The following is a 15,012-nucleotide window of genomic DNA, read 5'->3' on the forward strand; positions in this document are numbered from 1 at the left end:
CTGCTTTTCATTAATTTAAAATCTTAAGGCAAATATTTAAGGGGTAAATTCATTAAAATAAATGGGTGCCATGAGGAACCAAGTTAAATGGGGTATGTATGTTCTAATGATTCCCAAGTCTACATCTACAGCTCTCCTCTTCCACACAAACTCCAGACCTGTATATGTAACTGCTTGTTGGACATATTTTCAACCAATATGTCTTCAGCTGAACTCACATTTCTCCCACGCCCTTTCCCACCAAACCTGGTCCTTCTCACGTTCCAGCTCAGGAAACAGCAGCAGCATACACCCAGATGTCCAAGTCAAAAACGGAAACATCATCCTTCATTCTTTCCTCTCCCTTGTCCTTTATATTTTTTCAGTCGCCAATTCCTGCCCATTCTACCACCTTATGATCTATTGAATGCATCCAGGTGGCTCCACCCCACGTGGCACCATGCCAGGGCAAAGCCAAGTAAATGAAATCCTTTACTACAATTGAGCATTGCTTTCTATGGTGGGAGAAGGCTATACAGTGCCAAGGACACAGAGGGAATATCAGTTACTTCCATCTAGAGGAGAAGCAAAATTAGAGATAGCTCTCTTTAAGCTGCGTCTTAAAGAATGTATAAATTTCCTTGGTGGACAGGAGAGGGATTCTAGATAAAGTAAACGAAATGACAAAAGATCTGGGAGTTTGAGAATGCATACTGCCAAACATAAATACTCGTGAGTGCCAGCATTACTGACGATAGCCAAAAGGTGGAAACAACTCCGATGTCCACCACTGAATAAACGAATGAACAAACTGCGGTATACACATACAACAGAATATTATTCAACCCTAAATGGGAACCATAAAAAGAATGAAGTACTGATAGAAACTACAGTGTGGATGAACACTGGAAGCACTATACTAAGTGAAGAAACCAGACACGAAAGGTCAATATTGTATGATTGCCCATAAAAAAATATCCACATAGACATCCACATGGACATTCACAGAGACAGAGAGCAGATTGGTAATTGCCAGAGGCTAGGGAAGAGGGAAGCAAGAAGTAATTTCTTTTTTTTTTTAAGATTTTTTTTAATTCATTTGACACAGAGAGAGACAGCAAGAGAGGCAACACAAGCAGGGACAGTGGGAGAAGGAGAACCAGGCTCTCCACTGAGCGAGGAGCCCGATGTGGGGCTCGATCCCAGGACCCAGGGACCATGACCTGAGCCGAAGGCAGACACCCAACGACCGAGCCACTCAGGCGCTCCAGGAAGTAATTTCTTAATGGATGTGGGGTTTCCTTTTGGTATGATGGAAACGTTTTGGGATGAGACAAAGGTGGTAGTTCCAGAACATTATGAATGTACTAATTGTCAGTGAATTCTTCATGTTAAAATGGTTGATGTTGGGGCGCCTGGGTGGCTCAGTTGTTAAGCATCTGCCCTGGGCTCAGGTCATGATCCCAGGGTCCTGGGATGGAGCCCCGCATCGGGCTCCCTGCTCCGCGGGAAGCCTGCTTCTCCCTCTCCCACTCCCCCTTCCTGTGTTCCCTCTCTTGCTGTGTCTCTCTCTGTGAAATAAATAAATAAAATCTTTAAAAAAAATGGCTAATGTTATGCCCTGTGAATTTCATTTCAATTTTTTAAAATCTTTTTAAAAATTTGGAGGATAAGGGAGAAGTGGTTAGAAATAAATGTGAGAAAGTAGACAAAACATAGTATAAGAAGGACCATAACTACAGATGAAGGATTTTTGGGATATACTCAAACTCTCATTCTTATGGATTACTGGTACAGTATTAAATTCAATAGATATGTAGATATTATCTTACTTGACTGGGGTGAGATTTGTGTCTCCTGATTCCTCCTGAAGTCCCATTTTTGATCCAATCTTCTTTAGAATATGTTTTCCAGACATACTCATCATTGTACTGTGTCTGATTGGGAATAGGGTCACTAAGTGAATATGTATATCCTAGTCTTCTGATACTTTTTTGGCTATGAGAAAAGATAGTGGAAATCAGAATAAGGGATTAAATACCAAATCTCACAGCAGGACACACATCAAATAATTTTGCTTATTACTTTTTTTTTAAAGATTGGCTGGTTCAAGACTTGGTGCCAGAAATAATTTAATTTCCAGATTCCCTTGAAAAGAAACAATCCTGTATCTTAGAATGGCTCTTCACAAAAGTATGGGAAGCCTAAAATGGAATTTAAAAGAATAGCCATCTGAAATTCAATAATTTTTGTAATTAATTTTTTTAAAGAGCTGGTACTCTCCTCTATACACAGCACTCAATGTAACCAAACACCTGGTGAAGAAATGTTTCTCTGTGGAAGTGTTCCAGTTAATAAAAGGAAGATACAGAAGAACTGGGATATCACTAGTTTTCAAGGCCCTAATGAAACCATGCATCCAGGCAATGATCCTACTCACAGTTCAAGAATAGCGTTCATCAGCTATCATGTGCCCTGGATAGACATACACAACACCTATTGAATATTTTTGTCAAAACACCCAGCTTGAACCAGATGAAGCCTTTGAAATAGTAGATTACAGGAAATACATGAAAAGAGGAATATTTTAAACAACACAATGGGGGTGAAATCAGAAAAATCCAGAACAACAATCTGTTTCTTCAACAAAGAAATTCTTAGAAAAGAAAAAGAAGGGGAACTTATAGATTAAATGAGGTTAAAAAACAATAACCAAGAGCAACGTGCAGAACATATTTGGATTTAATTTCTAACAGACTGGTTGTTGTTGTTGTTGTTTTTTAATTATGAGACATTAGGGAAAATTTGATTGCTGATTGGCCATTTGATACTAAGGAATTATTTCTTTTTGAGCTGAGACAATGGTATTGCATATTTTTAAGGAGTCCTTATCTTTTTTTTAAACTCTTTTTTTAAAGATTTTATTTATTTATTCATGACAGACAGAGAGAGAGAGAGAGAGAAGCAGAGGGAGAAGCAGAGGGAGAAGCAGGCTCCCAAGGAGCAGGGAGCCCGATGCGGGACTCGATCCCAGGACCCTGGGATCATGACCTGAGCCGAAGGCAGACGCTTAACCATCTGAGCCACCCAGGCGCCCAAGGAGTCCTTATCTTTTAAAGATACATAAAAACAATATTTGGAATTAAAATGATAAAATGCCTGGAATTTGCTTCAGCATTATCCAGCGGGAAGGCTGGGTAGAAGGTATACATAAAGAGTGTCCATGTGTTGATTATTGTATTTGGATAATGGCTAGGGATTCATTGTATATTCTTTTGTGTAACGTCTAAAATATTTCACATTGGCTTTTTCTTTAAAGAAGACTGGGTTGGACTTAAAGAAGCCTGGGTTTCTTTAAAGACAGCCTAGGTACTGTCTATAAGAAACCAAACATCTGGAAAGTGGGATACATCTGGATGATGGACTATTTGACTTGTCATTCCGATGTGTAGGCTCAGGTAGGACTGTGGTCCTGAATGAAACTGAAGTAATCAAAGGCACGTGAAGATTTTCCAAAGGCAACACAGCACAGATAGCTTTAAAGGAGCTGATTTTCAGATCTCCATCTCTCAGTGTACTCTTTCTTAACATTCCTCTGTCTGAGAACAAACCTCCATACCTACGCAGGTACTTTCTGTCCCCCATCTTTCTCTCATCCTCATGTCATGGTCAGAGGCTACATAGGTGCCGGTACACCTCTGGGTATAAGCCTCCGACGGTGAGAGGGGTGCTTCATGAAGGGAAACTTTGTTACGTGGTTTCAGGGAAGGCACCTTGTAATCCAAATTCCATACCCTTACCTTGGACTTGCCTTTGCAGGTCTGAGAGGGTGAGGAGGGGGTAGGGAAGGGGGATGGCGGAGGGAGTGCATTGATCTAACCAGGGCATGTGGTCTGTGTGGGGATGTCCTGAATTTCAGTACATTGTAGAGTGCTGTGGCTAAGAGTAATGTTTAGTTTTTCATTTCCTAACAATTACAGAATGTTCAGCCCCTTTTAGGGGGGGAAGCCTCTGAGAAGAGAGCAGAGAATATAGAGTGCTTCAAATGACTCCACCACATATTTAAAGTTAAACATTTCTTTCAGCTTAAAAAAAAAAAATCCCTAAGACATGTCATTAGCTAGAAAGAAAAGCATCTCTGAACAAGTACAGGGCAGCAATGCTGATTCTTTTGAATAGAACCGGAATCTTTTCTGAGACTAGCAAATTTGAAAGATTCACTGGGTAAAACTGGTACATAAAAATTTTGTTATTTTTTTCCTTCGGATTTTGTATTCATCAATCAGGTACTTAAGTCTTATTTTTTTAACACCAACATATTATGAAATATTTAATCCAATACAGCCAGTCCTCATTTTATCTATATTGTAAAATATGTAACGATACGTGGGTATATGCTGGCTTGCCAGACCAATTAATTTTCAGCACATAGAACTTTCTCTCTCATTAAATGCATAGTAAACGTTTGATTTGTATCTATGAGAGAAGATGGATGTTAGCTGAATCTATTGTGGCAATCTTTCACAATGTATGTAAATCAAACCATCATGCCGTATGTCTTCAACTTATACAGTGATGCATGTCAATTATTCCTCAATAAAACTGGAAAAAATATCAAACAAGTTTCTTCCAAGTAAAAGAGCAACTGATGTAATTTAATAGTCATTTGTTAAGATGTAGCTTTTCAGTATACTCTTCCAAAAATGAGTTAGGGAATAACTCAATAACTGGATGACGTATCATCTAATTATTTCCTTTCAATAAAATCAAAAGACTAACCCAGCCAAGCTGTCAGCTGCTCAATCATAAAAATCACCTTGTAATTTTTGGCGTATAACTCAGGAAGAGTTCAAAGTCTTGAATGACAACGCCACGCTTAACTCCTTTCATTCACATCTACTTATTTATGTGAACAAGTTTGCTTAACATTAGCATCTATAAATTGAAAAATAAACATGAGAAACAGAAAAAAAATTGATGCTGAATGCAGTCCCGTTCCAAAAATAATAACACTTAAAACTGAATACATAAATTAATTGCAAACAGAACAGTCACATTTATCTCATTAAGTTACAATTCCAAAGAATTTACTTTTTGTGTTAAGTAATTATTAACATTTGTAATGTATTTATTGCTTTGAGCAATTGTGTACTAAAAATAATTGCGATAACTCAACACTTAGGGTCACATAACATGTTTAAAAATTAATTTCAATTAATATACTAAAAGAGTTTCAACAAGGTATAATGAAGTGATCAATAAGTTGCTTTCAAACACAAAATACATTACAGCAGGGTAAGATTCTATGGCGGAAGTGGAGTGGAATAAGAGTTCAAGAAGCAAAAGGAATGAAATAAATGGTCTATTAGAGAAGAGTTTATGTATTTTTTTAAAAGATCAAAGCAAGTATCGATTTGTTAAGGTGTTTGGGTTACCCATTGGCTATATATTTTTAAGTGACTTAATAGTTTTATTTTAAAATGTCAATGTTTAGGATGGGCTATGCACTTTATCTTTCACAATTATTTTAATTTACAATGAAAACTTTTCTGTGAACTTAAAAAATATGCGAATTTGAAGACCACTGACCTAGACCCCATTAGTACCCACTTGTTTTTGGCTTTCATCCCAAATGTTTCTTCTTGAGACAACTGTTACTGACCGGGAAGCTGGCATGATCATTGCCGTCAGATGATAAATCTCCCAGTTAGGGGACATAATGTAACTCAGTGGGACAGACAGCAACTCAGATAGCAAGAGTCTTGCAGGCCTACAGTGTTTGAAAGTCTATCAGCTATTATGCTGGGGAAAAAATTAATGAAAAATTTCAAATAACTTCTTGGTGCTCGTCACTATTCTAGTGCTTTCACTCCATTCTCTGAACAACCACCTGAGGCAGGGATCATCATTCCCACTTCACCAACCATAAAACTGAGCCATAGATGGCTTGTTACCTGCCAAAGGTAGCAGAGATAATAAGGGTCAGAGCAGGGAGCAGAGGTTAAAACCCATTTCTGCCTGACTCTTCAGTCATGGTCTTGCCCATACTCCATGTGACTTCTCAACAACTTGAACTTTGGGGGTGAAAAGGTCCTCTTTATTGGAAACAATTCACACAGGCAGGTGAAGGTTCTCCATGCTGGTTTCCCACCCACCATGGATGCAATGAATGATGACAGGGCTTTTCTGATCCCACTCTCACTCACCCCGCAATGAGCTTAAAGAAGCAGCTGATAGACATTCCCACCATTCACAATTCAGGTGGAAATGGAGAAGTTGCAAGCCATTTGAGGAAGCAGTAAGTGGTGGAGTGAAGGTAAGGGTGAGTGCGTGGTGGCCATCCAGCTTCCAAGACCAGTGTTGGTGTTGGAAGTGCTAACAATTCTGCATTCAGCCATTCATTCAGTTGTCATTGCCTGCCTACTATGTACCAGGTAATGGATTCGATTCATACTCTGTGTTCAGGTATCACAATTCTGTTAACTTATATACCGGCTCTGTTGTAAAGCAGGACCCGCAGTGAAGGGTCCTTTATGAACGATTCATATGTTCCTTTTCTTAGTTCTCCTATCTGGATACTGTCTAAAGGGGGGAAGGTTATCTGGTGCTTGGAGGAGCACCGTGCATGCAGTAGGTTCTCCATGCGTACATTTTTGTAAGCCTTCTCTGATTACTCTTTCACTTGGTTTTGGACTCTGAATAATAGAATACAGGTGAGCAGTTTAAGGTATGTACATCAACCCGACACAAATCGGGATCTACCGAATTAAAGGAGGCATGGCTCCAGTCTTGGGCGTGTACGCAGTCCTCATGGTGGTGGCATAGGAATCCCAGGTGGTATGGCCTGTCAAAAGTACAACAAAACAGTTTGAAATGTGGCAAACCAGAATATTTCCGTCGTATGTTGTTTTAATAATTAAAATAATTTTGCAAGAGAAAAAAGTTTTTTGGATAGTGATTTAAAGTCTAAAGGAACAAAGTCCAACTTGCGGCCTCATATAGGAAAGAGGAAAGCTCAACTGAATGAACTGAGTTCCTCCCTAAATAAAAATAAGTCCATTGTTTTTCCTGAGAACTCGTACATGCTATTTTGAAGAGTTCAAGCAACACATTAAAAATATAAAACAGAAAGTTTGTTCGAGGTGCTATCACTTTAAGACGTCCGCTTTGACTTCAGTGACCAACTTCTCATGCATCGTAGTAGATAAACCTATACACACATGCCATGATTTTACACAAAGTTTACATGTCCCGTTTTATCCCGGGCAACTTCTCCTCCCTCCTTCCTTCCTCTGCTCCTTATGACCCTCCTCCTCAGCCCTCCTCCCACCCCATGTCAACAACTGTGCTGGTTTCTTTCCATGCTTTAACATCTGCTGATAGAATTATCTAGAGATTTACATATACGTATATAACTACTTTGACATTGGGTTTTAGTTTTCACCATCTCGTTTCACAAAAGTGGGCTCATAATTCACAAAGTGTCTTTTTCTTCTCTCTGTCCCTGAACAGTGTCCTATCCCCATAGGAATAGCCCTCCAACTCATCCGGAGCAGCTCTAAGGCGTTCTTTGTCGGGACTGAGCAGGATTCCGCAGCACAGGTGAGAATTAAAGCGGTGAGCGCGGGTGGCACCAACAAGAGAGGGGAGATAAATGGCGGAGACCAGTCCAAGGGCTGAAGGAATCAGAGGAGGGGGTGGAGGAGAGCGGTCTGTAAGGACAGAGGAACACCAGGGCATGTGGTGTCCCGACGGCCACAGGAAGGAGGAGTTTCCAGGAGGCAGCGGGGAGGGATCGCCTATGGGAAATGCTGCTGGCTGGGTCCAGGAGGACAAAGACAGAGAATTAACCATGGGGCATGCGCTCACAACAACAAAATTTATCTGCCCCAACCTCTCATTGTCCACAAAGTACCACCACACTTCTTGGGAGTAAAGATTTTAAATTTAATTCAGTCGTTCTCTCATTCTTCCTACCTGGGCAACTCACCTGTTTACATTTCACTGGAACCTGGGTTGAAATGGTCCCCTTTAATGTCTGAATACCCTGCTGTGTGGGATCCAGCGCCTCACTGCTAGACCCTCGTAGCCACCTCATGGCCTGTGATGTTCCCACTCGCGCATCCTAAATACAATTGCTATAAAGCATTCTTCTCGAATACTTCTTCAGTTTCCAAACAGTCCTAAAATCTATATGCACTGTCTAGCGTATAGGGCTCTGACCAAACATTTAGTTTTTGCTGTCTGTGTACTTCTTCCTGTGTCATCTCCCCATCTCCCAGCCAGTTCTTGTTTCTGATTTAACAGGCCCTTGGGTGCAGCCGGGCAGCTGGACCTTCTCCTCCGTGACAGTTTCCCCACCACCTTCTCTCTGGTTGGGATTCACCTCCACCAGCTTCCCTAGTCTAACAAAAGTCTAGCCCCTGCATGCTCCACCCTATGCCTCTGCTCACACACACTCCGGATGTCCCCGTCCAGGTCCCACTCGACGAGAAATGACGTTCTTCTCTGATGCTGCTGGTTTGTGGGAGTCACTTCGTGCCTTCAAGCATTTTGTTCCAACGGTAGAATTAAATGTTCCTTGTTCAGAGAATTCCAAGTATGGACAAGTAAGTGGGAAGAAATTGGGAGGCAGAGTTGCTCTTAAAAGGAACCTTCTCTTAACCTGATTTGAACCTCGGAGTGTGACTCTTGCAAGGCTCAGGAAAGATCCTCTGCACAGAGACTACACAACATTTCACCCTTTTTTTTCCTAAAGCAAACAATACTAACCCAGACCAGACCAATTTCCTTCCAGGCCCACATAGGCCTCAAAAACCCTGGCAACACAGCATCCAGGCAGCATCTCCCCATCAATCACATGGGCAAGCCAGATACACCTCTGGGTATCCCTGTCTGTGACCTTTCCCCTTCCTGAGGACAGGCTGGGGGCTGGCAGCCTCCTATTGCTAAGATCCTATTCCAGAAGGTAGCACGTGCAGGAGAGGCCATGCGCAGCTGCCTCTAGGACCTGAGACCAAATGGACCTCCCTCTCCCTAATTCTAACCCACTTGGATGACGAAAATGATGAGATGCGCAATTTCCAGTACATCTTTCTACAATTTTTTCTTTAATGACTTTTCTTACTAAAAGTCTTTACATCAGGTCTGTGTCTATGCTTCCTATTTCCATTGACACAGCTTCTGAGAATACAATGTGATTAGAATTAATCCTCTTCATTAACAGAAATAGTAACTTAAAAATCTATGATCTTAATATTCTAAACACCTGTTTCCAGAATATGCCACTGCCTGTTTTTGTATTCATTCTCGGTGAGTATCTCAGTGTTTTTCCCTGTAACCTGTGTCCACCTACCTCTCTCAGGATTCTGTCTTCCTGTTTCTACCTTGTCTCATTTCTACAGTGAAGTCTGAGCCCCTCCTATGGACCAAGCCTCCTGCTGGGCCCTACGACATAGAGATCTTGTCCTGCCCTTGGGGAACTCCCAGGTGAGTAGAGAAGACAGCAAATCTCCCGTGAGTACAAGCTTATAGATGCGCTGCTGGGCTGTGTGCCATGAGAGCTCCCAAGGAAGGTGCAATTCTTTCTGGGTGGATGAGAGAAGGGGCACTGAGGGTGGGTCCAGGAGTTACTTCATAGAGTAGGTAGCATCTCAGCCAGGATTAAAGTGGGACTTGGACAGGGACCACGGGAGGACGCGGAGTGAAGCATTTTTCAGAGGAAGGAGCATGAGGTATGAAAGTCTGAGACCCGGCAAATGGCCCAATGTGAGCGAGGCAAGGGAAGAAGTGGCCAGTGACGGGTCAGCGAGGCCTGGTTTGCCCTGCTCTACCCTGGCGTTTTATCACCCCTGGAGGTATTCACTGTTATGAAAATTTATTATGAGGTTTTGAAAATATTATAAAATAGTAATTAGCAGGTGCATATTATATTACACTTTGCAAAGCATTTCCACGTATGGAATCTTGCTTTATCCTCCACAATAGCCCAACAGATGGGCAGGTATGAACAGTACCTGAGAATTCTAAGTTCGCCTTGCTGTCGGGAGGATTGAAGGGGACGGTAGATTCAAGCATTTGGAGTAGGCTGAACGGGGACCCAAAAGATACATCCACATCCAAACCCCAGAACCTGCGAATGGTACCAAGTAAGGAAAAACTGCAGATGCAGTTAAGGATGATGAGATGAGATCATGCTGGATTATCGGTGGGCCCCAAATGCCATTTCATCGCCCTCATGAGAGGCAGAGGGAGATGCCACACGGAAGAGTAGGCGATGTGACCCTGGAGGTGCAGACTCCACAGGAAGGTTGACAGCCCCCAGAAGCTGCAAGAGGCAAGAAAGAATTTGGCCCCCAAGCTACCCTGGGAGTGCAGCCATGCCAGCACCTTGATTTTGGGCTTCTGGCCTCCAGAATGTGAGACGATAAATTTCCTTTGTTCCAAGCCACCAGTTCACGGTTATTAATGGCAGTCCTTCAAACTGATACAGCAATTACAAGCCCATATCTAGTAATAGTTCAATAGCAAGTAGCCCATGGTAGTCATTGTCAACCTCATCTTATTTCTGGATCAAAGCTAGGCAGTGACACCTCAGTCCCACCTTTTGGAACGTGACACTTCTAGCAGTGGAAGATAGAGTGGCAGAGAGAGCCCCAAGATTGGGCACAAAGAGTCAAACTCACCCACAGGAAGGGAAACTTTGGGGGCAGAACCAATGAGCCTTGCTGATCAAAGTGAGGTGTCAGTGAAGCACCCCCCTAACTGAGCCTACAAAGTCTAGGAGGACAAGGAGTGTAATTTTGTACATAGTAGTTCGAGGCCCTTCTATGACATCCACATGGAACTATTTGGTAGGCAGTCGGATACTTTAGTTTGAAAATTAGGAGTGAGAGAGAAGATTAGAAAGCGACCGGCACATTTCAGTAGACTTGAAGTCCTTGGTAGAGCATGGCCACTACACAGAGAACCAAGAAGGATAGATCTTGGAGGACTCTCACATTCCCCAGACAAGAAGGGGGAGAGGAGGCAGTGAAAGAAACCAAGACAGGTGACTGGAAAGAGCGGAGGAGATTGAAAAGGAATGTAGTGGGGGAATCCTGGGAAGGAGGTTCTCTCCCCGCCTCTTTTTTTTTTTTTTTTTTTTGCCTTGTTATCATATAGAAACAGAGTGTTTTCAATATATTTTGTACGAATTAAGTATTTTCATTTTCTACCCTTAATTTTACAAAGGGATGAATGGAATGAAAATATGCATTTCGTTCTTTCTGGCAGGTCTACAATTCTAGGGTATTTGCAACTGAACACTTCCCACAGCTCTGTAGCCACCATGGAACCGCAATTACCCAGCTAGAGGGCTGCGGTGGGTTATTATTGCCCTGAGAAAGGCCAGGATGGAGCTGACTACACAGTAATCACGCCACTAGCATCACAGCTAGAACGCTCTCCCTCCGCTGACACAAAAAGAGGACTTTGTAAACCTGCTGCATTTGCATGCAAAATTAGCATCAAAAGCTCTACCTCTGTTAAATGCAAAATCTCATTGAAAGAGAAATCAGCAAAGGTTAGATAGAAGTGGCAGCTGAATGCCAGGTTCCCAGTCTCTGCTACAGCCACGTGGGGGGAGGCTGCCTCTGCAGATCCACTTAGGGGTCCTGCATTCTGCACTTCCCAGCCTTCTGTGCTCTTCCCTAGATCCTGCGTGGGGATGGGTCTCTGCTGGGTCTGCTGTCTTCAGAGCCTCTGACTTCTGTACCTTCTTTGTCTTTGACCTCGTTCTCCTGGAAAGGCACTATTCTCTCCCTTCTCCTGAACCCTCCTAGGCACTTCGTGGGGGTTGTTTAAAAACACCTGAGCGGTTTAGGGAGAGGATCTGCAGAAATATGGCGAAGGGCTGTAGAGGTCTGACTCCCAGACTCTCCATGAATTGAGTCCCACCCATAAGAGGGAGGCAAACACCCTTGCAGACAGAAGCAGCCTTTGCTCTAGGGTACCCCATTCCCAGGAAAAAGCCTGCCCCCCTTCCGCTACCCCCTCCCTCCGCCCCCTCCGCCCCCTCCCCTCCCTCCCCCCCCCCCCCCCCCCCCCCGCCGGCAGGGTCCGCAGCCTTACTTGGCTGAATCTTGTGGCCGCTTTGAGAGGGGCACGCGGCCTCGAGCCCAGTCTGTGCCATTCTGCTCAAAAGAGGCCGTGGCGGTGCCCTCTGCTCCTGCTGGACTGGGTGCTGTGGGCTGCGCACGGCTGCTTTGTGACGCGTCGCCATGGAGACGCGGGTCACTTTCCGCAGCTCAGCTGGGGGCCGACAGGTGCGGGAGGTGTAGGGCGAGCGCTTCATCAGGCAGGCTGGGGGACGGGGTGCGGAAAGCACAGATGTGTTTCCAGCAATACGGCTGCTTACTTCCGTGTATTCGTATAGTTCTGGCAGTGAGCTTTCCTGAGCATTGTCTTGCACATGTGGGGAAAGAAGCAAAAAGATGAGTTGTCGAAGAGAAAGTCCTATTGTCAGATTTGCAATTGCAAATTTTCATCTCTTGGTATCTTTCAACTTCAGTGACTGTAGGCAAAGTTGTCATAGATCTTTGCATTACGAAGGAAACAAGAGTGGGCAGGGATGTGTGTGACACCTTTCTCCTCACCAGGGGAGGTTTCTGGCATGAACCATTGAGTTTTGTGATTGTCACTTTAATTGTTCTATCCCCACAGACTCAACTGTGTCTCTCCCCGCCCCCGTGTGTGTGTTGCAGTTTTCCAAGAGTGTGGAGGGTCTTTTATCTTCATATTCTTGGCAACTAGCTTGGTAGTTCGACACATAGTAGGCGCTTAGTAAAATTGAATGCTTCCAGGCTAGGACACAGCTATTAGCCACCTGGGTGCAAGGAAAAGAGAGGAAATACTCATTAGAGACTGCTGGCAACGTATTTAGAAAGCAAGTTACAACCATTCCTTCTGTGCCAAGAGGTTATTTGAAAAAGTAGGACCTTAGGTGAAGGTGACGTTTAAAAAAAGGAGTTTATCAAAGGACACAGAATAGGCATCAAAGTAAGCATCCCAAGTGCATATGCAAGGTATTGCTTAAAAATTAAGAACTAAAGTAGAATTTTCTGAGAGGAGTCCTATCCATATAATGGAACACATATGACACATTCTAGACTCTCAAATTTTATAGCTATGAATGGTGGTGGAGCACATAGAAGGTATAGCGTTCTGTCGGTGTTATTAAAAGGAATGAGTCTAAATTAGGATTTAGTAGTGGCATCTAAATGAGGAAAATAACACCCAATAACAGATTACTGTCTGAAAATGACAGAGCTAATTAGCATAGCATAATTTAAGAAAAGTATTTTTTTTTAAACAGAGCAGGGAGTCTATAGAATTTCAAAAGTGAAATCTTTTTTTTTTTAAGATTTTATTTATTTATTTCACAGAGAGAGACACAGTGAGAGAGGGAACACAAGCAGGGGGGAGTGGGAGAGGGAGAAGCAGGCTTCCCGCGGAGCAGGGAGCTCGACGCGGGGCTCGATCCCAGGGCCCTGGGATCATGACCTGAGCCGAAGGCAGCCGCTTAATGACTGAGCCACCCAGGTGCCCCCGAAAGTGAATTCTTATTAATATCTTACATTTGTCTCCTCTTAGGCAAGCTGTGAATTGTGGCCTACGCACCAGATCGGGAGCTGGGAAATCTCTTTGTACTTTCTACTTGGGGCCCTTGGGATCAAGCAGATAGTTCTCTGAGCCCCAATTTATCTGTAAACTGAGTATACCAGTGCCTGCCTTGCCGGACTGTAAAGATGAATAATCCTAACAATAATTTATAAATTATAAAGCCGCATAAACCTAAGGTATTGCTCTTTTGTCTTATTGCTATTCTGAGCTTCATTCTTTTTATAGTCTTTCATTCCTGCTTCAAAATGGATTTTTGGTACAAGTCCATTTTATCACGACCGGTATAGCACTGTTCCTGCCTCTGAATTTGGGTTGCTTGAGGCAACCCCTTTCAATGATTAAGATGATTTTTTTCCCCCTCTACTTTCCCTCAACAAACACTGCCTTTGTACTGAAAATGAGCTGCATGATGACAGTAAGGGCAATGCCCTGGATATTATAGGAGCTTGGGGAGCTGGTCCTAGAACAGGAAATGCCTGAGCTGAGTTCTCAAGGATGCCTAGGAGGCAATCAAGGGGAGACGGAGAGCTGCCACCAGGCGGAGCAAAGGCCCAGGAGGCAGGGGACAGCACAGCATGGGATTGCCATGCTGGAAAGAGTGAAGGGGGAGCTGGGGAACACTGAGCCAAAGGGCCTGCGGGCCACCGTGCTGAGAAATTGGGCTTCCCCTGAGCAGGAGAGTTATTCACTGGAGTGGGTTACAGCAACAGAGCAAAGCGATCAGGTCAGAACCTTGCATAAATCTTGTCCTCTTCTTCCAGGGGAAAGAGAAGCAACATCATCCATATCACCTATCAGAAAGAGTTAACCATTGAGAAATTAAGACGTGCAGCTTACTAATATGCCTTTTACAGAGTTTCAAATTGAGCAACAATTGGAGAGTAGTTGTATTGAAGAGGCTAAATGTTAAATGGTTTTTTCCAATTTAAATTGTTATAATAAATTTCTTCTCCCGTATGTACCACATACACACACACACACACACACACACACACACACACACACACACACACAGAAGGAACATGACATGAAGGAGTAGCGACAGGTGGATGGTAGAGGGAGGGAACAGCAAGGGTAGAACACCCAGGTTTTGGCTGTGAAGGAGAAGGAAGACTCCAGCTGGAGGAGAGGGAGTGGGTCAGGTAGAGAGTTAGTACCCAAACGAGAGAGGAAGAACCAAGTTCTTAGGCTGTGGGTAAGAAGCAGGGAGAGAGATGGAGCTTGCCTGCCGTGTGGAAAGAGCAGATGGGGCCCAGACCTGGAGAAGACGGATGTGCTCTTCCTCAAATCGAGCGTGCCCACCAATACCTGGGCATCTTGAGAACAGGGATTCTGACTCAGTAAGTCAGGTAGGGCCTGAGATTCTGTTTT

At 43.5% G+C, this 15,012-nt stretch overlaps 1 protein-coding gene across 3 annotated transcripts in view; it reads right to left on the bottom strand.

Moving 5' to 3' along the window:
* Window positions 1–12,533, bottom strand: part of TEX26 (testis expressed 26) — a 30,504-nt gene extending 17,971 nt beyond the window's left edge. Inside the window, exons 1-4 of one of the 3 annotated variants that reach the window (XM_027590217.2) lie at window positions 12,091–12,134; window positions 6,742–6,823; window positions 4,796–4,914; window positions 1,812–1,977 (exon numbers count right to left, since the gene is read on the bottom strand). In XM_027590217.2, the coding sequence (XP_027446018.1) occupies window positions 1,812–1,977; window positions 4,796–4,869 (240 nt within the window). In that variant the 5' untranslated portion in view covers window positions 4,870–4,914; window positions 6,742–6,823; window positions 12,091–12,134. Of the gene's footprint in view, window positions 1–1,811; window positions 1,978–4,795; window positions 4,915–6,741; window positions 6,824–12,090 lie in introns of all 3 variants that reach the window. The other 2 variants (XM_027590215.2, XM_027590216.2) reach the window with 2 other exon arrangements.
* Between the last annotated feature and the right edge of the window lie 2,479 nt (window positions 12,534–15,012).

Source organism: Zalophus californianus, chromosome 3, assembly GCF_009762305.2.
Source record: "Zalophus californianus isolate mZalCal1 chromosome 3, mZalCal1.pri.v2, whole genome shotgun sequence".
Lineage (NCBI taxonomy): Eukaryota > Metazoa > Chordata > Mammalia > Carnivora > Otariidae > Zalophus > Zalophus californianus.